Consider the following 26,602-nt stretch of genomic DNA (forward strand, 5'->3'; position numbering starts at 1 on the left):
TAATCTTGCTCTACTTTTGCTATAAAAATGTTCCTGGCAGATTCCTTACATGTCAATCAATTTCGCCATGGTTGTTGCTATTGATCCATGCATGCTATGAACTTGATCTTGCCTTTGTTAGCTTCATGAACATGTAATATTGCTGATGCTATGCTTATCTTGTCATGCAATGCCTTGTGGTGAGTGATTTGAACTCGCAAAGATGCCTTCATAATTCTGTTTATGCCATGCTCTGTTTTTTGCTAAGTCTGAAACTGTTAATAAAACTTGCTATGTTTACATGGGTGCCATCATATCTTCTGTTCCTTTTTGCCTCATGGTCAGTAAGGGACTTTTGATATATGCATTTAGTAGATTCATGCCATGCCTTGTTTTGCTATAATATGTTCCTGTAGCATGTTTTCTTGCTTGCTCTAAACATTGCTTCCTGATGTTATTCCTGGCATGTTAGTATTTTCACTAAGTCTGTGATGCTGATATCTTTTGCACTTTTGCCATGCTTGTTCGAACCTGTTCTAGTGTGTTTTAGCCGTAGCTCAGTGTTCATGTTTTGTCAATCATCTTGAGTACATCACTTCCATATGCTTTGTTGCTATGTTGGAGTACAGTAGCTTAGTTTCTTGTTGCATTCTAGATGGCATTGTGCTGTTAATCGCATAATTGTGCCATTCTTGTTTTGCTTGCCATTTGCAAACCGTGCATCCGTTTCCGGTGATCTCTATATCGATTTTGACCGAAATCATCTCATCTTTCCAGCGCACACTTGGTTTGTCAAGTTGATGCCTTGACCATTCTTTCCTTTCTGAAGCACGCATATGCATTGCATATCATGTCTCGCATATCATACCATGTTTGCGTCATGTTGGTTGTGCATTGCACCATGGTTGATTGTTGTTCCTTTGCTTGTGTTCTCGCTTTGGGTAGAGCCGGGAGACGAGTATGTGATCAAGGAACCTGTTGAGTACGCTAACGAGGATCAAGCTTTCGTCAACTTTGAGAACTTTGCAGGCAAGATGACCATACCCTCGAAATCACTTCTATCTTTGCTTGCTTGTTGTTCGCTCTATTGCCATGCCGCGCTACCTACCACTTGCTATATCATGCCTCCCATATTGCCATGTCAAGCCTCTAACCCACCTTTCCTAGCAAATCGTTGTTTGTCTATGTTACCGCTTTGCTCAGCCCCTCTTATAGCGTTGCTAGTTGCAGGTGAAGATGATGTTTGTTCCTTGTTGGAACATGGTTATTGTTGGGATATCATTATTATATTTTATTTACTTTAATGCACCTATATACTTGGTAAAGGGTGGAAGGCTCGGCCTTATGCCTTGTGTTTTGTTCCACTCTTGCCTCCCTAGTTTCCGTCATACCGGTGTTATGTTCCTTGATTTTGCGTTACTTACGCGGTTGGGTGTTATGGGAACCCCTTGATAGTTCGCCTTGAATAAAACTCCTCCAGCAAGGCCCAACCTTGGTTTTACCATTTTCCACCTAAGCCTTTTCCCTTGGGTTCCGCAGACTCAAGGGTCATCTTTATTTTAAACCCCCGGGTCAGTGCTCCTCTGAGTATTGGTCCAACTTGTCAGCCGCCGATGGCCACCAGGGGCAACTCTGGGTTGGCCTACCGGGAGCTTGGACAATCCGGTGTGCCCTGAGAACGAGATATGTGCAGCTCCTATCGGGATTTGTCGGCACATTCGGGCGGCTTTGCTGGTCTTGTTTTACCTTTGTCAAAATGTCTTGTAACCGGGATTCCGAGTTTGATCGGGTCTTCTTGGGAGAAGGAATATCCTTCGTTGACCGTGAGAGCTTGTGATGGGCTAAGTTGGAACACCCCTGCAAGCTTTTGAACTTTCGCAAGTCGTGCCCGCGGTTATGGGCAGATGGGAATTTGTTAATATCCGATTGTAGAGAACTTGACACTTAATTAAAATGAATCAACCACGTGTGTAGCCGTGATGGTCTCTTTTCGGCGGAGTCCGGGAAGAGAACACGGTCTTGTGTTATGCTTGAATGTAAGTAGTTTCAGGATCACTTCTTGATCATTTTTAGCTTCTCGACCGTGCTTTGCTTCTCTTTTCACTCTCTTTTGCGTAAGTTAGCTACCATATATGCTTAGTGCTTTGCTGCAGCTCCACCTCACTACCCTTTTCCTACCCTTAAGCTTAAATAGTCTTGATCTCGCGGGTGTGAGATTGCTGAGTCCACGTGACTCACAGATACTTTCAAACAGATGCAGGTGTCGATGATGCCAGTGCAGGGGACGCTACCGAACTCAGGTGGGAGTTCGACGAGGATTCGGGCCGTTGCTATGTTTCTTTTCTGGATGATCAGTAGAGGAGCCCAATTGGGACGATCGGGGATCTAGCATTTGGGGTTGTCTTTCTTTATTTTGGTTCCGTAGTCGGACCTTTGTTTGTACCTTGGATGATGTATGGATTATTTATGTATTGTGTGAAGTGGCGATTGTAAGCCAACTCTTTATCCCTTTCTTATTCAGTACATGGGATGTGTAAAGATTACCCCTATTGCGACATGTCTACCATGCAGCTATGCCTCTAAGTCATGCCCCGACACATGGGATATATAGCCGCATTGTGGGTGTTACACGAAGCCTCAATCACAGGACCCAATTTAGACGTAAAACGATGTGATGAGTTGCATGCAATAGGGGACCTGGAGCTGATCTCAGGGTTAGGCTGATCCAAATGCCAATAAAGAGGATTATGCAAATGAGAATGCACCCCTGGTTGATAAAGACTAAAATGGCAGACAAAGTCCGGCTAGATTCAATCCTTGAGACAATAGATGGAATGACCAACACGGTTAGAGGCCACCGAGAAACAAAAATGACATCCATCCAAATGCTTAACATGCAAACCCGAAGGGAGACCTCCAATGGAGCATTGCAGAGCCAGTGCAACAGATTCTTCATTAAGGGTAAAAGAGGCCAAAGAAAAACTAACCACTAGAAAGAATTCATTGCTACCACCAGAAGGGGAGAAATGAACCGTAGATCCAAAGCATCGACGCACCTGAGCCGCGACCGCAAGGCCGGGGGAGAAGTCCCAATGCAGAAGACCATCCATGGTGAGCTAGATCCTTAGGTGCCATGGTTGGGTGGTGGTGGTGGTAGGAGGAGGTGGTGGGAGGAGAGAGCCATCCTGTAATTGATGAGGACTATGTTGCTGGTGAGGAAGTGACCTCAAAGAAGAAAGTGCTCAAGAAAGAGCAAGATGCTGCTGCTGCCATGAAGCCTAGTATGCACAAGAAGGGTCCTACCCAGAGGAAGCCCATGTCTAAAGCCAGAGCCTCCACTCTAGAAACTATGAAACCTGGAGAGGAAGAGGCTGCTGGAGGAAAGAAAAGGAAGGAAAGGGTCAAGAAGACTATTGCCAGAGTGATAGGAAAACCTTCCATGATGAGAGAATCTGATGAAGATGATGATGAGGAGGAAGAACCAGTGCCAAAATCTCATAAGCTCATGGGGGATGCTATCAAGTCTGGGGCTGCTCCATTTAAGCCCAAGACAGCCCCCAAGCCCTCAACTCAAGCTCAAGCTTCAAAGCCAACTGCACCCAAGAGATCCACCAGAAACATTTCAGCTGCAGGGAAGAACAAGGCCCCAGTGCCTGAAGTGCAAGAGGATGAAGAGCATCAAGTGCTCAGAAAGCTAAAACTCAAGATTCTAGATCATGACGACAATCATCCAGTGGCTGAGAACATGAAGTTGAGAAAGGATGCATGTCTCAGATTGTGGAGACAGACTGATCCATGTGCTGCAAGGAGAAGGAATGCTGTGGACTACCGCTTTCACACCAAGGAACAACAAGACTGCTATGAGATAGTCTTATTGGACAAGAAGCCCATTTTCAGTGACATGATATGGGTTGATTGGGAATTCATTGATGACAATGAGGATTACTTCCTAGAAGTTCATGAGAGTTTCAGAATGAACGGAGTTGACACTTTTGTTGGTCAAGAGCTGACAAAATGGAACGATGAAATGGTCATGCAATTCTATTCAATTGCCCATTTCTATCCAGATGGCAAGATAGTCTGGATGACTGAAGGCACAAGGTATCAATCATCAATTGCTGAGTGGGCCAAGTTGATCAATGCCCTTGAACAATGTGAAGATGACACAGATGTGTATGCCAAGCCAAGGAAGGGACACAACTCCATGGCTCACATGTACAAGGAAATCCATGATGATGCCTTGGAGACTCACAAATTTGTATCCATCTACTATCTGCTGTCAGGTTTGACCACAATAAACACTATATTGAGGTCACTCTGCTGCCCAAGTCAGGAGATCATAGGATGATCTGTGGTCACTCAATCAAACTGCTTCACATGTTTGATGTGCCAGAAAAGTTCAAGGTGATGAGCTTGATCGTTGAAACTGTGAAGAGAATTGCTGCTGACGAGAAAAGGTCATGTGGATATGCCCCCCACATTGAGATGCTCATCAACTCCAAGATGGGGCCATGGACATGTCTACTAGACAAAGATCATCTTCCCCTGAGGACAGACTTTGAGGACAATGTGGTTGTCATGGATGCATCACATCCTACTTCAGTAGAGGCTCAGGAGAAGCGAGAGAAAGCAAAGGTTGCAAAGACTTCCACAATGCTAGATGCTTCAGTTGTCAATCTCAAGACCAAGCAAGATCAACTCAGTTATCTGCTTGAGGCAACAGTGAGAATAGAGAAAGGACTAGCCACCCTGACTCGAAATCAAGAGAGCCTTGAAAGGATCTTTGAGACTAAACTTCATGATCAAGATGTGAAGGTCACCTAGATTCAGACCACGGTTGAGAAGCTACAAGAAGAGATTGAGGACAGGAGTGACAGACCAACCACCAACACTTTTCAGCGTGTGCCAAGGGCATAAAGGTCTGTAGCTGTGCTAGTTGTTAGTGATACGAGGACTACCACTTCAGCACCTACAGCAATTGCCCCAGTCATTCCTCCAGTTGTAACTCCTCCAGCTCCTCAGACATGTTCAGAAGCGTTTGCAGATGTTGTCCTCTCCACGCCATCTTCGCACACCGGAGCTCTCGGAGATCGTGCCTAGAGTGTCGCATAGCACTATGCATTTTCAACTTTTTGGTAACTTGTTGCCGAATGGGAGGAAGTGCATAGATCATTAGGCTTCAAGAGAAAGAGCATTTTGCCTTTTGTTGCTTCTCTTGCTACTTGTCGTTTGATCGTTTTCTTGCTACTATCTATGCTTGTGTGTGAGATACTCTTATGATCATGTGTTTGATCATATTATGCTTTAATGCGTGCTTGAATGATGATAACTTAATATTTGTGTATGATCAATCATGTTTCCTTTGGTGATGAGTGCATGTTCTTTATATTCTATCATTTTGAGCGCTTCACTAAGATGTATGTGACATGGAAGAGTTGACCCATGATCCTAATCGATTATGCATTTGCATTCAAAAGCAAATTTTAAATAATGCACAAATTTAGGGGAAGCTCTTGTTTATCACATACTTCTCAAAGCGACAATTTATTTCACTCATATTATCATTTGTCGAAGCTTTGTTCTATATGTTGTCATCAATTAGCAAAAAGGGAGAGATTGAAAGTGCAACTAATCCCCGGGTGGTTTTGGTAATTCATAACAACATATAGCTCATTGAACTAATATCCATTCAAGTTAAATATTTTAGAAAGTTCAATGATTGGCATGGCATGGACTAGAGATGTGGACCCTTCAAAATGCTAAGGACAAAGATTGGCAAAAGCTCAAGACTCTTCATTTCTATTTTAATAATCCAAGATCACATTGAGTCCATAGGAAAAGCCAATACTATTAAAAGGGGATGAGGTGTTGCTTAATGGTCTGCTTGCTCAATATGCTTAGTGATATGCTCCAAAACCCTCAAACACTTTCTCAAATCCAAATATGTCCAAAACCTAAAGTCAAACTCGGCCCCGCCGATTTGATCTATCTGGCGCCACCGAGTTTCTTTGACATAGCCACTGCCAGAAACCCTAATCAATTCGATCTCACCGATAGGTATCTTGGTCTCACCGAGATGGCAATACAAACTCTCTGTTTCCCTTCGTAACATTTCGGTCTCACCAGAATGAGTGATCGGTCCCACCGAGTTTGCAATGCAAACTCTCTGTGTCCCTTCATAACATTTCGGTCTTACCAAAATGAGCGATTGGTCCCACCGAGTTTGCCTGACCAACTCTCTGTTTGCTCATTGCTGAAATCGGTCTCACTGAGTTCATGCAAATCGGTCACATCGAGATGAGGTTTTGTCCTAACCCTAGCACATCGGTCCCACCGAGTTGATCATCTCGGTCCCATCGAGATTCCTAACGTTCACATTTGAACTGAATCGGTCTCACCGAGTTCTCCTATTCGGTCTGACCGAGTTGGGTCAAATGTGTGTGGAGGCTATATGTACCCCTCCACCCCCTTCTCTATTCAAGACGGAGCCATCAGAACGTGCCTACACTTTCACTACTCATTTTCTAAGAGAGAACCACCTACTCATGTGTTTTTCCAAGACATTCCAATCCAACCACACGAATCTTGATCTATAGCCTTCCCCAAGTTGCTTTCCACTCAAATCGTCTTTCCGTCATAGACAAATCTTTGAGAGAGAGTTGAATGTTGGGGAGACTATCATTTGAAACACAAGAGCAAGGGGTTCATCATCAACACACCATCTAGTACCTTTTGGAGAGTGGTGTCTCCTAGATCGGTTAGGTGTCACTTAGGAGCCTCCGACAAGATTGTGGAGTTGATCCAAGGAATTTGTAAGGGCAAGGAGATCACCTACTTCGTGAAGATCTACCCGAGTGAGGCAAGTCCTTCGTGAGTGATGGCCATGGTGGGATAGACAAGGTTGCTTCTTCATGGACCCTTCATGGGTGGAGCCCTCCGTGGACTCGCGCAACCGTTACCATTCGTGGGTTGAAGTCTCCATCAACGTGGACGTACGATAGCACCACCTATCGGAACCACGCCAAAAATCTCCGTATCTACATTGTGTTTGCCTTCTCCAAACCCTTCCCTTTACGTTCATATGCAATGTTTTACTTTCCGCTGCTACACTCTTAGAATTGCATGTGTAGGTTGATTGTTTGACTTGTGCTAAGTTGCTAAAATCTGTCAAGACTTAAAAATTAGGAAAAGGCTAGATTTTTATTTGGTCAAGTAATCTAATCACCCCCTTAGACCTACTTTCGATCCTACAAGGAGAAATCCCTCTGTCACCCGCGGAAGTGGCATGAATGACATGAAGCAGTGGAATGGAGTATCACCAGATTTTCTGCAAGTCGGCTGACAAACCTAATCCAGACAAGTGGCGCCCCCCGGCTGAGGAGTACTACAAAATTAATACCGATGGCTTCTTTATACCTGGGCAGCAGCATGCAGGATGGGGAGTCGCGGTCAGGACAACAGATGGCAGCCTGGTGCATGCCCGCTGGAAGACAGGAGCATATCTCCGATGCTTTCGCTGCTGAAGTGGTAGCCATGTCACATGCCATAAACACTGCAGTAGACCTGGGAATGGTCCGGATGGAGTTTGAGACCGATTCACAGCTTCTGGTGGATGCGTTGGATATGAGGAAGGTCGACTCCTCGGCTTATGCGACTGTTATCGAGGACATGAAATACCAACTGAAACTATGGTTCTTCAAATTTACTATTTCAGTATGTAGGCGTAGTGGTAATTCTGTAGCTCATGAACTCGCCAAGTCTGGCCGCCACTGTGCACCAAACCACTTTATGGAATGGGAGTTCGATGTACCTGCCCATGTGGGCGAATGTGTTGTGGGCGATTTGCCTCACCACAGTTAAGTAATGAAGGTATGCTTTCTTAAAAAAAAGAGCGACCGGACTGATCCTTGGGCCCGCCCAAAACTTGGCCCGGCCAGTCGCGGCCCACTGATTGCTGACGTCACCATGTCGTCAAGACCACCGAAGTGCCGCTTTCCCATCGGCTCGCTCATCGTCCCATCCAACCCCTGAGCACCACCAGCGTAGCGGGAAGGCATCCATCCATGGTCGTCTCCACCTTCAGCGGCCCTGGGATTGGGGTCGGTAAGCGGCTGACCTTGATTCTTCAAATTATTGGATCTTGCATTCTTGCGGCGATTTGGTTCTCGCTTCGTTTTAGGTTTCTTGATCTTGTCTCTGTCTGTTGAAATCGGCGCAGGCTTCGGCGTCGGCTGCGGATTCGGAGTCGGATGGGGGTTCGGAGGTGCGGAATGATTCATTTCTTTCGCCGCAAATTGTCTGTGAGGTTTTTACACCGCTCAAGTTTTAAGGGAGGGGCGAGAACTTGGAATCGCTTCTTGTTCAAGCATATTCGGGAGAATTAGTCCTGATTTTTGCTTATAGATTCCGCTGTTTAGTACTCCTATATATCTGTTTAGCAGTCCCACTCCCTACAAATGGGAATCTGTTTACCCGCTTCATAACCAGTAAGATGCATGCGAATTGGTTACCAAAAGCCTCCATATGGAGTTAATTGTTATATGGAGTCACAAAGAAATAACAGAACAGCTTTGCGTATGATGAAACTGGTCCAGCTTGTTACGACGATGGATCTCCACTGCTCACAGACGTGATAAAATGGATGTTGGATTTCAACCATCGTACCAAAATTGTATGATAATATGTCATACGCACAGAAATGCTTATGCCTCAACATTCAAAATTATATGAAGCCGGTTTCCATGTAAGCATGTTTTTGTACTGTAGAACTTGTTCCTCAACATCTAAGTTGGTCCAATATTATATGAAGCCTGCTTCCGAAGCATCTTATGGAAATGCTTATGACATAACATTCAGTATTATAGAAATGTGAGACATAAGCGAAGTTAGATCCATCGGCCTCCTGAACTAGAGGCGTAGAGTAGACGATTTTTTTTAATTGTTCTTGAGATGGATTTTATTGTTGGTACATCTATTTTAAACCCCATCACTCCCTAGCCAGGCCTTTCACCCATTGCTAGCTAATCTTTCAAATGTTGATAGTTATTAAACCAAACATCACAGGGATGGTTACTCAACAGCATTCCTAGTTCTACCTAATATAAGATGAGAAGGAACAAAAATATTCTATTAACCAGGGAGCCAAAAGGTTATATGCAAAAGGTTTGTGCCCACAGATTTAATTCAATCTGTACACTGGTCTAACAAATTAAATCAACAATTACAAAGTTGTATTTAACTAGTTTTTTTCTTCTTCTGATTTCGTGCTAAAAATCCAAGCTTCAGTTCTATAGTAGTATTACACTTTAATATGAATTAAGAATATGATCCATAGCCAATACAGGTAGATAGACTAGTCCCACGCACCCAGCTAATAGAGGGTTTTGTAACTGGCTTATGTCTGGGGATAAATTTACCGGAACAGACTTTCTTTGAAGAGTTATGGTCCTATTGTACGTCAGTAACTATTCCTTATTGACTATGTACATTCATTGTAAGAAAATAACATGCTTTAATTTGCTTTTCTACCACAGGAATGCCTCTGAACGTATTCGGCTTGGGCATCGGTACGAAGCTTGTCAGTTACTATATACATCATCTAGAGTAAATTGGTACTGAATTGAATTTCCTCTTTGTGAATAGGTGGGGGATGCGGAGTTGGTCTTGGTTTAGGATGGGGCTTTGGAAATGCTTATGGTTGTCAATATCGATCTTCAAGGGTCCAGTTTCAGGGCATTGAGTTTCAGAAAAAGTCTGAAGGAGATGAAGCACCAAAGCTTGTTGAAAAGTCTCGTCCTTATGGCTAGTATAGCTGCGATCATACAATTGGCACAGGCAATGTTACCATTGTCCGCTTGATTGTAGTCAATTGTCTACCTGGAAAGTTGTTTCAAAGCATTTTGATGTTTTGATGAACTTGGACGTTTTCATAGTAACATAACGAGGATAATCCATGGTACTTTTTCCGTTTCGGATAATGGTCTTTATATTTGGCTAAAATTGTCCATTAACATTCTCTTGGTTGGGTGCACCCTGCAAGTTTTTATTGTTACTCTTGTTAAGTACCTGCAGTTCACTTAGTGTGTGTAGTGCATTATGTCTGGATATGGTTAATTACAATCTAGCTGAAATAGAAAATGCATACAAACATTGAGCTCTGTTGTGAACTCTTGACTCCCCTGCATAATTTCTTCCCTACAAGGCGAAACAAAACTGAAGGCTGTATTATTTTATCTGAAGATTATAATTAGTAGGATAATTTTTGCACCAAGGTTGACAGTTAAAACTGTTAGCTCAGAATGTTCCCAATATTACAATCAGGTGCGGCTTTTATTTAAGTAAAATCAGTGAAAATGAGAATGCAATAGCGAAGATTAATGCAGAGTTTAACACTGATCTTTCGGTGGATGCGGTGCCTACATGCTGGAAATCTGAGCAGCTGGTTTATCATATTATGTATCGACCTGGCAACAATGGTGGTGGCTTGTAGAACTGCTGCTATCAGTGATTCTTCCAGTGTGAGGCCTCTTATGCATTCACAGAAATGGATTATCAAAGGCAGCTGTGCCGTCGGTTGACGTGGGAGAGCTTGCTGTGTCTGCGTCGCCGCTCCTGAGCCAGTATGTCTGCTGGAACGTTGCTGCGCTGCTTGGGACATCCTCCATGACCCACTCAAAGCCCCTGGGGTAGTAGATCCCTGTCTTTGGGTGTGGCACCCACAGTGCTGTCTCTGCTGACCTTGCTTTTGTTGGCTGCACCTGGCTCGTAAGGTTAGAGCTTTGCCTGTTCTTAACTTCCCTGCATATGGCAATCCAAGCAGTTACTTTATGGAGCATATCAGCATAATGATGTTGCATTTAGCAATTCAAGTTTCTCTTCACTAGGATATGAACAATCTTTGGACTACAGTAATGCTTGAATGTCATCGTTCTGGAATCTACCAAATTGAAAGCTTCAGTATTGCAGGTTTAGAGGGATGCTAGAGGCTACTTACCGGAGAAGACCAGTCGATTTTGCAATTGCACTGCGGCCCATCAACAAAGGCTGGGGAGGCACTAAAATCTGCTACTGTTTGTTCTTTCCTCCTTGGGGTCAAGCAACCGATGGCAGTTCCCTCTTGGTTGGTACCTCTCTTCTCCCCAACCCTGGTATATATAGCTAGAGTTTTCTAGTTGGAACTCTGCCACCATGGTCAGGGTCACACGGACTGCACATCTGATAGGATATGAATGATTTGACAAGCTCCTGCAGAGGATCATGAACGATTTTATTCATAGTCGTTGGCTTCTACTTGAGCAGAGGTTTGAGCTTGATTGGACACCATTGGACCAAACACCATGAGAACTGATGCTCCTAGAATCTGAAGTCAAATCTGGCCAAGTACTGTCCTATGGCAGTACCGTATCTACTTGGAGAATCATGAGACAGCCCTACTGGTGCTGGTTGTACCAGTAGGGAGAAGAGATGGGAACACAGCTTGAAGAAAAGCAATTACAGAATTTCCGAGCTAAAATCTCTGCTTGTCTGGTTGCAAAGGATTTTGTCTGCCATGAACTTATTTTGAACTCCTTGATACGCATGAGAAGCAACCGACATGTGGACCCCAGTGATAGATGGAGTCAGGCAGATTATACATCTGTTGAGACTTCCTTTGCTGATTTCGAGCCACACACTCTCATGAGATATATGTGTTTGCCTGCCTGCGGGATATTGTGCAGTCTGTGGCATCCTTGCGCGTACGGTGTCTCATGACCTGATCCATCTTCCCCATATAATTTTTGTCTGCATCATTAATGATCCATTAGCAGAATAATGGAGGGCATGGGATCTGATACTTTGAAGCATGCATAGCTGTGGTGCAGAACTAAAGATGAAGCATTTCAGTTGCTTGTCTCTTCGTGCGGCGGAGTGGAGAGTAAGTTCTTCCCATCAGATTTGACATTGGAGTCATAGAGTGATAGAGGGCAAGAAAAAGAGAATAAGATTTTTTTCTCATAATTTTAGATGTTGCGTGCATCGGTGTCGTAGCAATAGAGCTTTAATAGTGCAAGAATAAAGCTCATGATCTTATTCCCGGCGGTTCCCGTCCTTCTGTTCTCTCTTTTGGTTTCAGTGGAAGGCTACGGTACAGGATGGCGTGTTGGTGTATAACGTAACATCTAATATGCCCTGTGGATTTCAGTTGTCTATGCTACTAGAAACTGTGGATCTTCGAGGCCTTCAGGAGAAAATATGCTACAAGTGAAACTTTGCTCTGCGAAAATACCTGTGCGGTAATGATTAAATAAATTCCAGAAAGTCCCTGCATTCTTGCGTCACTAGGAGCTGCAGTTTAAAGATAAATCATGTAACTGGACGCGGCGTTTTGGAGCTCAGGCTCAGCTGCACCCGATATCTCGCTCATTCAATTCTGTTTCGGGATGCGAACAAATCCAGCTGGCCGAAAATCCAGCTGGCCTGTTGGACGCGCGCAGCGCTAATTTGGGGGTAGGGTGAAATACCGTACGAAACAAGGAAGAAGTGGGCCCGAAGCGGTGCGCTAGACGGACGTGAGCGATGGAGAACAGTGGGCCGTGACCCAGAATGTGACATGTGCTCGCTGGGCCACGGATCAGGTAATGGGTCCAGAATAGAAAATAACGACTGAGCCGTTTGTTGGAAAGTGGGTCAACATCCAACACGCCCCCCCTCCCCCCCCATCTCCCACCCGTGCGGTTGATGAATTAAAAAAAAACTTTTTCCCGGTTCTCAGATGGCCTCGGTCATTCTGGAAAGCCTCGCCGCCGCATCCGCTTCAGACCAGAGGAGAGAAAACAGAGGACACAAGAGCTGCGCCTACCCGGGCGTGCGACGCCGCCGAAGACCGAAGGGATGGACACCGACGACATGGAGTTCCTGCTGGATGCGGTCCACAGGTTAGTCCCAAATAGATCCACGCATTCTGGTTTCGAGATGTAGTACAGCCCCCGATGTGAGCCTCCGAGCTTACAAGCATTGGTTCTGTCCGCCTCCGCCGACGACGGATTTCACAGGTTCCCCATCAGAGAGGAGTTCGCTGACAATCTCGAGCAGCCAAATCCGATCGCCCTACGCTTACTGATACAGAATGGGGGGGGGGGGGGGGGGGGGGTGTGGAAGCTTGCGATCCAAGCGATGGGTCTGCCATGGGTGAGTACGTTGTACAAGGTGGAAACCATGGCGCACAAGACGATGGGCGCCATGGACGTCCTCCCTCGCTGACAAGGTCAGCACAGTCAACTGACAGGGTAAATCTAGAGGCGCCCGGCTAGACAAAAAGGTAATACGCAAAATTATTCAGATTTATATGAGTTGTGTGTGCACACTGGCTCATGTAGATATGATTGCAGCACTCTATGGTCTTCATTTCCTGGTAGTGGACAAAACACACATCTGAGAGGGTGAAAATGATAAAAAAAACTAGTTAGTCTGATAAGGGGTCTTCGGTCAGAATTGGTTTAATAACATGTATGCATTTTTTGAAAAATTGTAGGTTAAGGCTAGGAAGTGCGCCGCCGGACCGAGCCCCATGCCCATCTCGCATGTCCGCATTGGAGCTCTCTATGCGCAAATATGCAGAACAACCTGACAAAAGTGTGATACGCCCAGAACTAGGACTAAGTTTTGACTCCTTGAGCGAGGCATATGATTTCTACAATCTTTATTCGTGGGAGGTTGGTTTTGGGATTAGATACGGGAAGAGCCGTCTGAATGCGGAGAGAACGAAGAGCATGCAGGAAATTGTTTGTGGTTGCTCTGTAAGTCCTGTCACATATACAAGAAGCAAGTATTTTCAACACAGAGGTTGTGCTGGTTTCCTGATCCGATGTACAATGTGTTTGCTACTTGTTCTGCAGGGGAAACCTAGCTGAGAACAACCGTTCTTGCAAATGCGAGTGCCCGGCTCTGATCAGGCTGTTGCGTGCGTCGGACAACAGCTGGTACATCACGAAGCACCGTGAGAACCACAATCACTCAATGTCACTTACCATGGGTGAGAAAGTATACTGGCCCTCGCACAAACATATTGATGTGTACACAAAGGATTTGATAAGGCAACTTAGGGAGAACAATGTTAACCTTGGGAAAGTGTACAATATAATTGGGAGCTTCTTTGGGTCAGTGGAGAAGGTACCGTTCACAAAAAGGACTCTCGGGAACATATGCGGCAAGATTAGTCGTGAACAAGCAGACGATGATGTGCGGAAAACATTGGAAGTATTTGCGGATATCCGTTCCACCGACCTAGGTTTCACCTATGTGGTACTGGCAGGCAATTCCAGGAAGGTGAAGAACGACATACGGAAGCAGTCGTATGTAGTATAAATTCTTTGGTGATGTGGTGACCTTCGACACGACGTACAGAACAAACCTCTGTGACATGCCATTTGGATTATTTGTGGGAGTTAACAATCATTACCAAAGTATTATTCTTGCTGGAGTGTTGATGCGGGATGAACAAGAAGAGAGCTTCAAGTGGGTGTTCATAGAATTTCTACGGTTGATGGGTGGGCCTGCTGCAAAGACAATATTGACAGGTATGCTTCAGTTGGAATATCACATGGATAAATGTGTACCAAAGATGACATACTATGGTGATGCTAGTTCATATATTACTGATCATGTGTGGACACTAAAAAAAGTTCATTTCCCATTGCAGATCAATGCAGGGCCATGGAGGTGGCAATAAGGAATACGCATCCTCAGACAGTACACCGATGGTGCAAGTGGCATGTCCGGAAGAAAGCAAAGGATACACTGGGTCCACTGTACACGAAGAAGAGCGACTTTCAGGCAGAGTTTCACAAGGCTGTGAACCACGTGCTTACTGAAGATGAGTTTGAAGCAGGATGGGCCATGTTGCTGGACAAATACAACCTCCGTAGCCACACTTACATGACACAAATTTATGAAATGAGGAGGAAGTGGGCGAAGCCGTACTTCAGAGGTGTGTTCTGCGCAAAAATGACAAGCACTCAAAGAAGTGAGAGCGCAAACCACATGCTGAAAATGTACATGCCCCATGAGCCCTATGCATGTGCTCGTTAGGCAGTATATGAGGTTGCAGTTTGACAGAGAGCGTGAAGAGAGCTATGAGGAAAAGAGGACCATGATTGTAAGTTTGGGTTTTTTTGCCCGTCTGACAAAGACATACATCCTGTACATCTCCATTATGTTTATTTTAATGGGTAATGAGACCTGAAACCGATATGTGTTTTCTATCTGTAATGTCAATGACAGGGTGGTGTTGTGAGGAGGACCAACCTTGCAATAGAGCGGCATGCAAGCAAAATATACACAAGGAATATGTTTGAGGAATTTGGTTGCCTAATTGTTGAAGGAACAACCTATAATGTAAGTGAAGTGGAGAGGCTGAAGAGATACAAGACAACACACAACAATGCAGCCAAAAGAGAAAAGTGGAGCAAGGTTGAATATGAGGTGACCATAAACGAAGACAAGTCAATATTCAGTTGCGAGTGTGGCCAGTTTGAGTACACTGGGATGTTGTGCTCCCATGTCCTGAGAGTGAGTTACTGTGAAGCTTTAACTATCTGGGTTGAAATGATAATGCAATTCACAAACTGACGGAGGGGGGCGCTGTATGGTCTTGCAGGTTATGTAGATTTTGCATCTGGAGGAGATCCTGAAGCATCATATTTTGAAACGATGGATAAGAGACGCCAGGGATGTACTTCCAGATCACCTTGTCCAATAAGGACAACTCACTGAGCTTGTCATTCACATATAGGCATGCAACTTTGTATTTGGAGGCAATGGAAGTCATGCACATGGGGGATGCTAGCGCTGCATGTTATGACCACGTCAATGCTGGTCTCGATGCTTTGCTGTTAAGTTCGGCACCACTAGCAGAGGTGAGGGACGGTTTGGCTTTCGAGGACCAACTGGCCGTAACGGCAGATGCAAGGAAGGGTAAGGAAATAGCAACTGCAAGTGCTGACCATGACGCGGGGCATAGCCAGAGTGCTGGCCAGTCTGCTAGCATAAACAAACTTCAAGGGCTTGGTGCACCTAACAAGCATAGAGGCGCTGGCAGGCCGACGAACAGTCGGGACAAAGCCACATACGAAGGTTTAAGCAAGCGCACCAGATTCTGTAGCATCTGTCGGTGCGAAGGTCATAAGAAGACCACGTGCCCGGAAAGGGGTGATACACCAAAGAAACCACGAAAACCAGCAAAATGCAAGAATTGTAGGATCGAAGGACACCGGCGGAACACTTGCAAGCGGCCGCTTGGTTTGGCTGAGCAATGAGTTTTCTATTTTACTGTATATTGTGAAAAAATTTACCAGGGTATTTTCTAGTGTGTTTCCTATGTGGCACTGTTGCATCCCTAAAATCAATCATGCATCAAACTGCTCTGTTTATTGTTGTACCGTGAGAATGGACAAAAGGTTTTTATGCCACTGAACTATGATGAGGTTAATGTGGAATCCATGCACCCTGGATGGAATTAGAGTAGCTGCATATGTGATGTTATTGTTAGATCATCAGGGAGGTTGTTAGAACGTGCATTTTCCTAAACGAGAGGATCATTTACATGCTCTATGTTTTACTTTTGTGGGGTTCCTATCTGTTGCGTTTCATCGATGTGTGTATTGCTGACACATGGACCTCACGCATAGTCAGGAACACCCGAAACGGGGTGGTTTTTGTGCGCCATTTTTATTCAAAATTCAAAAGGATCAAGTAGAGAGAGTAAATGCAGACGAAGGCCTGGGGCAAGACAGACGCAGTATAAGATACAGCTGGGGTGCCTGCTCGGCTACATTGCTTCAGTTTCCCTCCTTTGCCACAGGTTCAAATTTTTTTGAAAGTCCAGACTGCTTCACAATGGCGATGTCTTGGGAGCAATCAACGGCGAGCGGCACAACCTGCTGCTCTGATCGGCGTGAGAAAATCATCGTGAAAGAATATCAGGTGAAGACCACTTGCCCTTAACCATGACTCTATTTCTAATTTGTTATGAGATTTGTAGCTGGCAGTGCTCACTCTATCCAATCTATATGCTCGCAGACAACTTCAGCAAGCCTGGATTCAGCGGCGAGCGCATGGAGTACAACGGTGCTACCGGCGAGAAGACACGCTTGTTCGGGACAGGTGAGGAAAAACCCTGTTGTGACTGTTTGTTTGATGCAAGCTTGTTGCCATTGAAAGCAAGAAAGTTCAAAATGTGTCGTCTTAAAATCTTCCAGGGTGAGGTGATCCAGCAAGCTGACTGCCGTCGTGGAGACCTGAAGCAAGAAGTGGCGGATCAGACAAATGAAGTTGATGAGGAGGAAGGGTTCGGTGAGTACGATCCAGATGAATCCGCGCATCCGGCAGGAATCTCTAGTGAGAGCGGCTTGGAAAACAGAGCTGACGAACCCGAGGCGCGCGCAGCTGGATTGGGTGGTGATGAAGATGAAGTGACAAGCTTGCCAGCTAAACGTCGACGCTTAGAGGACTAGTGCGCCATGGGCTTCAAGCTCAACCGATCAATTAAGCTGCTATTATAGTTGGATGAACACTTACCATTCGGTCAGCATAAGTTCATGTTGAACTGTTTCCTGGCTAACCATGTGTAGTGTCATCCCTCCGTATGAACTGCTGTCCTCACCAAACATAATAATCTAGTTTTTCTCGAGTCTGATAACTGGGTAATCTGTGTTGTTGCCACTCTGTCATTATTTTATTCTTTATGCCAGCTGTAAGCAAATCTTACATAGATGGTGCAAAAACACTGCATTCCAGATGATGGTTCAAATAATGAACTGACGATTTGCCTGGGCCGGTAAGCACTCAGCTTAAGTGTGCATGTGGTGTCCAAATGACGGGGCGTATGGCGTCAAAGTAGGTAAACACATAATAAATGCAGAGGTGGGTGGGCGCTCTCATGCATGCAGTTGTGGTACGCGCTTGTCGCGGGCAGTTGTGGTACGCGCTTGTCGCGGGCAGTTGTGGTACGCGCTTGTCGCGGGCCTCTGTCCAATATTCCTTATGGTTGGCATGGACCAGCTTGAACATTAGTACTGTTCTGACCGGACGGATACCTGGCGCGTGTCCTGATATGCGGAAAACATGAGATGCATATGGAAGCCGCATTTGCCTGTTAGTGGTCACTGGCCGACATTTTCTGTACATATGTTAGGATCAGTTAGTTGATGAGGGAGCAGATGGGCCATGTGAAAGCATTGTTCAATAACAAAAAAAAGTGGACAGTTGCTCTCAGTGACATGGTATTTTCCCATGCGAGTGCAGATTTTCGGTATGCTGCATTTTACAAACGTTTACGTAAAATGAATGCAGCCATTGCAAAGCAATGCAAAAATTGTCGCGTCGGTCAACTTAGGGAGACGGGGGGGGGGGGGGGGGGGGGGGGAATTAGCCTGCCCATGGATCGAAACTGGTGTAATGAATGCGAGGAATAAGCTTGTTGCCTCTTTTAGTAAAAAAGTAGCACACCGTCCGAGCAGGGGCTGGTACTTCTTCTCCCCCTAGTCTAGTGCACTAGCTCATTTCATCCTCTCCAACTATTCTCTTACCCTCAGAAACACTGCTCACGGCCTCCCAGATCTGGTATCGAAGTGTAGATACGTCGGCTATGTCTCTCCGGCCAGCTCAATCAACTGCGACGGTGAGTTTCCCTCGATCTGATGACAGAAAAAGATAGCGCACTCGCCGGGCTCGCTTTCTTGTCTGCCTTTTTCCGTCTTGTAAAGCTTCAGTCTGGTTGGTGGCTTTTCCTAAGTCGTTCCAATGGTTGCCGTGTGTAGGTCCGGCGTCATGGAGCCACCGGATCCACCAAAGAAAACGAATCTCCCATGTGAGGAGATTGACACCCATGGAAACTGCAAAAAAGCAAGGTCTGTCCGACGTCGGTGGGAAGAAGGAGATGAAAACGGGGCTCAGCTAGACCTAGATACTACTGCAGGAGGGGGAACGCAGCTCACTAGATCCAATGCCTCGGTAAGACTACGCTAATCACAAAAAGAACAGAACAGTAGATTCGATTTGGCTCGGTCCTCTTTGATAATGCTCCTCTGTTCTGTGCAAGTAGTGGTCAACATATAAAAATAGTCATCACCGCTAATGTATTGAAAAATGGCGGGTTGGTGATTGGGAGGATGGTGAAGTGCGGCCAAGTACAACTCGAAAGAGAAAACAACACGTGGTGGCCGACAGCAGCTGCGCGGGGACTAGTCACCATAGATCTCGCAAAACACCGATCCTCGTTGACAGATGTCCGCACCCTGGTGTTCATGATCTTCCACTCGTGGCACCAGGGCTTCAATCCGAGACAAACACCCTCCGTGGTAGGGTGATTAAATGTACATGGAGTTGCCATCATATCCTTAGGCTCGGAATCCTGTACTACCCAGTAGTTCATAGGACAGGCATGGCTAGTTTGTTAACCACAGCGTGGTCAGGTGACGCTGATAGGAGGTTCTATGCTTTGCTACTGAGTAGGTTTAGGTGGCAAGACATGAGGTTCACATTCCCTGATGGCCAGTTTAGGTATTTTACTCCCAGATCCATAGTTCGGACCTTAGGTCTGAAAAATTGGGGGAAAACAGGTCAACTTGACTAAGTTATCACCCAAAACCAGGCAGAGTTATGCACGAAGAATCAGGGACACTCTTGGAATAGAGACTAGGACACACGCCAGAGACGAGGGATTAACCATACATGTTGTCAACGAAGCTATAAAAAGGATGGAGTCCTCAATTCTTGACGGCAGTCAAACGAGAGCCTTTGAGATGGCTTTCTCCCAAGGTGGTACAGGAGGGTACGACCTAGCTGAGTGGGCTTTCGAAATCATCAGGGCAGCAGCTAAGAAAATGCAAGAAGATTTGGAGGCCGGTGTGAGAACAATTATTGTTGGTGGCAGCCATTTGGCCCTTATTGTAAGTTCCTGTGAAAATAAAATATTTCTTTGTGCAAATTAAAAACATATGCTTCACAACTGAATGTTGTTTCAATCATGCATAATGTTTGGGGTTATATATTTGCAGCCATGGTTCTTCGACTAGATGGACTATGGTCCACACAATGTCGAGCCGCACACAGTCCCCCGCATCAGCGTCTATACAAGGAAAATATGTAGGAGGCTCATATATCTGACAAGAGAGTACCCGGCCATATTCACTATAAGTAGACTGCCTGCCATTTGAGAAAACCGTCGTTGAATCCGGGCATGTCAACCTTTTATGATTAATTCCCAAGCCAATGAATGAACTGAAATATTGTGCATGTAGCTATTATATTGACCAATGAGCATGTTCATGCAGACGAGGCCATATGATCACTTCGATCCACGGGAGGATAGATGGATTGATGTAGTTGGAGAACCTGGAGGCATCCTGCAAAATACAGGTAATGGTGACCTGTTTACTTCTTGATTGAAGGAATTCAATGAAAAAAGGGTGGGTCATGTCTAGCACAAGAATATGTTGAAAACATCAATATATCTTGAGAGCAATTGTTTTCTGTGCAACAGAAGCGCAACTGGACGCGCTACGAGCAGCTCAGGGGCTAATTGCAGCTAGCCAACAATTTCGCACTGCGTCATTATAGAGGTCTGGAGATGAAGCCTATGTCGACGAATCAGAAAAAAGCACGCCCGTATACAACGCGGATTCAAAAGGAAAAAAAGGTAGTACAAGAAAATCCAGATTCGTCGAGTAGCGACAGCGATGATGAGCCGGTGGATCCAAGTGTGCGACTGGATAGGACACTAAACAGGGCTGAGATTAGAGGTTTGTGTAATGAAAATTTGTTAGACCTGAGTCATACCCTTTCCATTGTGGCATCAAACCTAAAAATTATATTTCATGCATGACGCAGGCGAGCCCATAGCAGCGCCGGCAGCCCCAGGAAGACTGAGGATATATAATGATGTTGTAGGCGCGCGTGTTACAGGTAAGATGCTGAGTGAAAGGGAAGTTGTAACAAAGTGAATCTACGTAGTTGCCCAGAGAAGAAAAAGATGCAGCATGTACTGCTTGATCGCTAACGGATACACCCTCTGCAGGACCAAGGAGCCTTGGCCGACTTAGGAGGAGGCTCGAGCTAAGAGTGAGCGATGACGGTGAAGCTGGCAGTAGCAACCCTTTTGCGAGGCTTCATAATACAGAGAGGTCAACTTGGCTACGGAGAAGAGGGGAGCATTTGTGAGCGAAACTGTCTGAAATTGAGGCGCAAGGAAGTCTGATCTTGAATGTGAGTCTCGTGAATAATGTGACAAACCTGATTTTGTTTGCGAGAAAATATGTCTTGATTATGGATATCTCACTTTGCATGCAACTTATTTTTCAGACGCGAGGGAACATGGGGTCTTGCGGAACAGGAATGTGCATGGAAACGATGTTGGAGAGGACACGTCAAATAGCTCAATTTCAGAGGAATGGAGGGAATGTGTGCGGAGCTTATCTACGGTTGCGCTAGCTGCGGTAGAACAAGCAATGGAAAAACCAGAACTTTTTGAAGGTGCCCGTGTTCGACATGTCGATGCTAGCTGCAACTTTGTTAGACAAAATAGAAGGTAGTTGAGGGAGTCCTGGATTAGGCGGTGTTCGGATAGCCGAACTATATCTTCAGTCGGACTCCTGGACTATGAAGATACAAGATTGAAGACTCCGTCCCGTGTCCGGAAGGGATTTTCTTTGGCGTGGAAGGTAAGCTTGGCGATACGGATGTTCAGATCTCCTACCATTGTAACCGACTCTATGTAACCCTAACTCTCTCCGGTGTCTATATAAACCGAGGGGTTTTAGTCCGTAGGACAACATACACATCAACAATCATACCATAGGCTAGGTTCTAGGGTTTAGCCTCTCTGATCTCGTGGTATATCTACTCTTGTACTACCCATATCATCAATATTAATCAAGCAGGACGTAGGGTTTTACCTCCATTGAGAGGGCCCGAACCTGGGTAAAACTTCGTGTCCCTTGCCTCCTGTTACCATCCGGCCTAGACGCACAGTTCGGGACCCCTACCCGAGATCCGCCGGTTTTGACACCGACATTGGTGCTTTCATTGAGAGTTCCTCTGTGCCGTCGCCGTCAGGCCCGATGGCTCCTACGATCATCAATGGCGATGCAGTCCAGGGTGAGACCTTCCTTCCCGGACAGATCTACGTCTTTGGAGGCTTCGCACTGCGGGCCAATTTACTTGGCCATTTAGAGTAGATCGAAAGCTACGCCCCTGGCCGTCAGGTCAGATTCGGAAGTTTAAACTACACGGCTGACATCCGCGGGGACTTGATCTTCGATGGATTCGAACCACTGCCGAGCGCGCCGCACTGTCATGACGAGCATGATCTAACTCTGCCGCCGAACGGTGCCCTGGAGGCCGCACCCGCACCGGCTCCGACCCTTAGTTCGGAGTCAACTGCGCCGATCGAGGATGGGCGGTTGGACGCCACCTCGGGGGCTGCGATCCAAACGGCGATTGAGCCGAACACCAGCCCCGTACTCTGCGAGGCTCGTGACTCCAAGGAGCCGGACTCCTCTCCGGACTCCGAACCCTCCGCGCCCCTGCCAGTCGAATCCGATTGGGCGCCGATCATGGAGTTCACTGCCGCAGACATCTTTCAGCACTCGCCTTTCGGCGATATCCTGAAGTCACTGAAGTCTCTCTCTTTATCAGGAGAGCCCTGGCCGGACTACGGTCAGCAAGGTTGGGGTACGGACGATGAAGAAATTCAAAACCCACCCACCACCCACTTTGTAGCCACTGTCGACGACTTAACCGACATGCTCGACTTCGACTCCGAAGACATCGACGGTATGGACGCCGATGAAGGAGATGATGAAGAACCAGCGCCTACTAGGCCCTGGAAAGCCACCTCGTCATATGACATATACATGGTGGACACCCCAAAAGAGGGAGAGGGCGATGGAACAGCGGAGGATGACCCCTCCAAGAAACAGCCCAAGCGCCGGCGTCAGCGGCGCCGCTCAAAATCCCGCCAACACAAAAACGGTGATTCCAGCACGGGAGATAATAATACTCCGGAGAGTGCCGAAGAAAACCCCCTCCAGCAAGGTTTAGCACAGGAGGATGGAGAAACCAGCCCTCATGAGAGAGCGGCAGACAGAGAGGTCGAGGACGATAATTATATGCCTCCCTCCGAAGACGAGGCAAGCCTCGACGACGACGAATTCGTCGTGCCAGAGGATCCCGTTGAGCAAAAGCGTTTCCAACGCAGGCTTATGGCCACGGCAAGAAGCCTCAAGAAAAAAAGCAACAGCTCAGAGCTGATCAAGATTTGCTGGTTGACAGATGGACTGAAGTCCTTGCGGCCGAAGAGCATAAACTCGAACGCCCCTCCAAGAATTACCTAAAGCGCAAGTTGCTACCCCGATTAAAGGAGGAAGCACTTGATGCGGCCGAACGGCCATCTCGTGGCCGCGACAGAGAGGCCTCCCGGCCCTCCACTCAAGCCGCACCCCGTACCAAGGCACGGGAATATGCGCCGGACTTACGAGACATGTTGGAGGACAAGGCAAGGCAAACACGATCGATCTACGGATCGCGTGGGCACCCCACGGCTCGAGACGGTAACCGTCACGCCGGCCACAAATTCGGCAGGGCCGAACACAGTAGACAAAGCTCATTGGAGCTACGTCATGATATCGCCCAGTACAGAGGCGCCGCACACCCACTGTGCTTTACAGACGAAATAATGGATCATCAAATCCCCGAGGGTTTCAAACCCGTAAACATCGAATCATATGATGGCACAACAGACCTTGCGGTATGGATCGAGGATTATCTCCTTCATATCCACATGGCCCGCGGCAATGATTTTCACGCCATCAAATACCTCCCACTCAAGCTTAAAGGACCAGCTCGGCATTGGCTCAACAGCTTGCCAACAGGATCAATCAGTTGTTGGGAGGACCTGGAAGCCGCATTCCTCGACAATTTCCAGGGCACTTATGTGCGACCCCCAGACGCCGATGACCTAAGTCACGTAATCCAGCAGCCAGAGGAATCGGCCAGACAATTCTGGACACGGTTCCTAACAAAGAAAAATCAAATAGTCGACTGTCCGGACGCTGAGGCCCTAGCAGCCTTCAAGCACAATATCCGTGACGAGTGGCTGGCCCGGCACCTCGGACAGGAAAAGCCGAAATCTATGGCAGCACTCACGACACTCATGACCCGCTTTTGCGCGGGAGAAGACAGCTGGCTCGCTCATAGCAACAATATGACCAAGAACCCTGGTAGTTCGGACACTAGGGACATTAGTGGCAGGTCGCGTCGCAACAAGCAGAAGCGCCGCATTAACGGCGACAATGCTGAGGATACGGTAGTTAATGCCGGATTCAGAGGCTCTAAATCCGGTCAGCGGAGGAAGCCATTCAAAAGGAATCCTAGGGGCCCGTCCAGCTTGGACCGAATACTCGATCGCTTGTGCCAAATACATGGCACCCCCGAAAAGCTGGCCAATCACACCAACAGGGATTGTTGGGTGTTCAAGCAGGCGGGCAAGCTAAGCGCTGACAATGAAGACAAGGGGCTGCATAGCGATGACGACGAGGAGCCCCGGCCGCCGAACAACAATGGAGAGAAGGGTTTTCCCCCACAAGTGCGGACGGTGAACATGATATACGCCACCCACGTCCCCAAAAGGGAGCGGAAGCGCGCGTTAAGGGACGTATACGCGGTAGAGCCAGTCGCCCCAAAGTTCAACCCATGGTCCTCCTGCCCGATCACCTTTGATCGAAGAGACCATCCCACTAGCATCCGTCATGGCGGATTTGCCGCATTGGTTCTATACCCAATTATTGACGGATTTCATCTCACTAGAGTCCTCATGGACGGCGGCAGCAGCCTGAACCTGCTTTACCAGGATACAGTGCGAAAAATGGGCATCGACCCTCGAGGATTAAGCCCACCAAAATGACCTTTAAAGGCGTAATACCAGGTGTAGAGGCCAACTGTACAGGCTCAGTCACACTTGAAGTGGTCTTCGGATCCCCGGATAATTTCCGAAGCGAGGAATTGATCTTCGACATAGTCCCATTCCGCAGTGGCTATCATGCACTGCTCGGACGAACCGCATTCGCCAAATTCAATGCGGTACCGCACTATGCATACCTTAAGCTCAAGATGCCAGGCCCTCGTGGAGTAATTATGGTCAATGGAAACATCGAACGCTCCCTCCGAACGGAGGAGCACACGGCGGCCCTTGCAGCGGAAGTACAAAGCAGCCTCTCCAGGCAGTTCTCCAGTCCGGCCATTAAACGTCCGGACACCGTCAAGCGCGCCCGGAGTAACCTACAACAAGACCGCCTGGCACGTTCCGAGCAGGCGTAGCAATGCGGCCCCAACCCCAACCCTCGCAAAAAGGCGACGCCAGTACTTCACGTCCATAACTACGCTCTGGAAATACCATGGGCATAGGGGGAGGGGCACCATCACGGCACGCCCAAAACACAGCTTAAACCGCACCAGGGGCTGCCGATTTTTTACTTTTCTCTTACTTCCAGGACTCTACTCTTCGGAAGGCCTGTTCGGCAGTTCAATTGCCGCACAAACGATGCAAGGACCAGGGAAGCAGACAAGCCATGCCGCATTACGGAAATCCCAGGTGGTCTCTATCACGAGCAGTATACCTGTTTCGCATACTATTCCGCAGCTTGCCCCTGGAGCAGACATGTTAAATAGTCCAACTTTTCGTTTATCGCATTACTTGTATCGTTCTGCTTTGATCGCAGCTATTTTTAATAAACAATGCATAGCTTTTGTCTATTTTTTGCATTATCTTTTTATAAATAAATGTTCCTTAACGACATGTTGCACCCGTACAACTTGGTACGGCCAAAATACGCCAGGGGCTTTTAGCACCCCTCAATATGGTGTGAGAAGTCCGAACACTTTCACAAGTGCGGCACCCCGAACTTATAGCACTATATGCATCGGCTCCGAATCATGTCTTGGGTCAATAGTTGGGTTTGCCCGGCTCCTATGTTTTGGTGCCTTACGTTCCGCTATATCGGCTAAGGTAGCACTAGGAGAACCACTGCGATTGTGCCCCAGTTGAGCTGGGCCGAGCACCTCAGTGGAGAAAGCTAAAACTGACTGTCATGATGAAGCGAGAGCTGGTCGCTGTTCGAGAGGTTTTTTCGAGTCCCTAAAGACTTATGCCGCTTAGGGCGAGGAGTCGGCTCTGTCCGGCCAAGGCGTGGATAGCGCCCCGAACTCGGTCTTCCGAATACTAGGGGCTTCGCCGAAATTTAAAATTATAGAATTCTATGGCTAAGTGAGAGTGTTCACGCATTATAGTCCGATTGCCTCGTTCGTTGGGCTGAGCGCCTCCCTCGAAGGACCCAAATATGGGAAAAAGAGCGCCCAGGTTTATCCCCGAACACCCCAGCACTAGCGGCAAGGGGGCAGAAGCCGACGACTCGCCATCTCTCAGTATTGATAAACAGCCGCACAAAAGGTAATATTTTAAATTCAAGCAGCATTGCTCAGCGCACATGAACAAGTTTTCAGCGCACAGGACAAAACGAGCGAGTTTTACTCGAAAATTACATCCATAGTACATTCATCCGCCACAAGGCGGGCACCCTTCAGAACATCCTTA

At 46.9% G+C, this 26,602-nt stretch overlaps 2 protein-coding genes and 2 long non-coding RNA genes across 4 annotated transcripts; 3 read left to right on the forward strand and 1 right to left on the reverse strand.

The window, feature by feature from the left end:
• The first annotated feature begins 7,957 nt into the window (after positions 1-7,957).
• On the forward strand, positions 7,958-9,949 carry LOC123102735 (protein TRIGALACTOSYLDIACYLGLYCEROL 5, chloroplastic). Its single transcript, XM_044524161.1, has 4 exons — positions 7,958-8,082; positions 8,198-8,242; positions 9,513-9,545; positions 9,622-9,949. Exons 1-4 carry the CDS (start codon positions 8,043-8,045, stop codon positions 9,783-9,785), a joined length of 282 nt encoding a protein of 93 aa, XP_044380096.1. The 5' UTR covers positions 7,958-8,042; the 3' UTR covers positions 9,786-9,949.
• A 288-nt stretch (positions 9,950-10,237) lies between these two features.
• Positions 10,238-11,474, reverse strand: LOC123102734 (uncharacterized). The gene is made up of 2 exons (XM_044524160.1): positions 10,973-11,474; positions 10,238-10,776 (listed from the first exon to the last, which is right to left on the reverse strand). Exons 1-2 carry the CDS (start codon positions 11,011-11,013, stop codon positions 10,515-10,517), a joined length of 303 nt encoding a protein of 100 aa, XP_044380095.1. The 5' UTR covers positions 11,014-11,474; the 3' UTR covers positions 10,238-10,514.
• A 1,231-nt stretch (positions 11,475-12,705) lies between these two features.
• On the forward strand, positions 12,706-17,645 carry LOC123102736 (uncharacterized). The gene is made up of 9 exons (XR_006449243.1): positions 12,706-12,893; positions 13,011-13,276; positions 13,490-13,754; positions 13,854-14,534; positions 14,657-15,112; positions 15,238-15,525; positions 15,614-16,938; positions 17,035-17,118; positions 17,214-17,645. It is a non-coding gene; the product is annotated as an uncharacterized lncRNA (long non-coding RNA).
• An 843-nt stretch (positions 17,646-18,488) lies between these two features.
• LOC123106749 (uncharacterized) lies at positions 18,489-21,662 on the forward strand. Its single transcript, XR_006451461.1, has 7 exons — positions 18,489-18,634; positions 18,774-18,966; positions 20,289-20,373; positions 20,498-20,756; positions 20,845-20,919; positions 21,032-21,219; positions 21,316-21,662. It is a non-coding gene; the product is annotated as an uncharacterized lncRNA (long non-coding RNA).
• The last annotated feature ends 4,940 nt before the right edge of the window (positions 21,663-26,602 follow it).

The sequence above is a fragment of the Triticum aestivum genome, chromosome 5A, assembly GCF_018294505.1.
Source record: "Triticum aestivum cultivar Chinese Spring chromosome 5A, IWGSC CS RefSeq v2.1, whole genome shotgun sequence".
NCBI classification, from domain to species: domain Eukaryota; kingdom Viridiplantae; phylum Streptophyta; class Magnoliopsida; order Poales; family Poaceae; genus Triticum; species Triticum aestivum.

What these genes read in the sequence shown, in the direction of transcription:
- LOC123102735 (XM_044524161.1), top strand. Translation starts at nt 8,043, where the DNA reads ATGGTCGTCTCCACCTTCAGCGGCCCTGGGATTGGGGTCG. An exon ending in CGGCCCTGGGATTGGGGTCG is followed by an intron (nt 8,083 to 8,197) that starts GTAAGCGGCTGA and finishes AAATCGGCGCAG; the next exon opens with GCTTCGGCGTCGGCTGCGGA. An exon ending in AGTCGGATGGGGGTTCGGAG is followed by an intron (nt 8,243 to 9,512) that starts GTGCGGAATGAT and finishes TTTCTACCACAG; the next exon opens with GAATGCCTCTGAACGTATTC.
- LOC123102734 (XM_044524160.1), bottom strand. Translation starts at nt 11,013, where the DNA reads ATGGGCCGCAGTGCAATTGCAAAATCGACTGGTCTTCTCCG. An exon ending in AAATCGACTGGTCTTCTCCG is followed by an intron (nt 10,777 to 10,972) that starts GTAAGTAGCCTC and finishes TGCCATATGCAG; the next exon opens with GGAAGTTAAGAACAGGCAAA.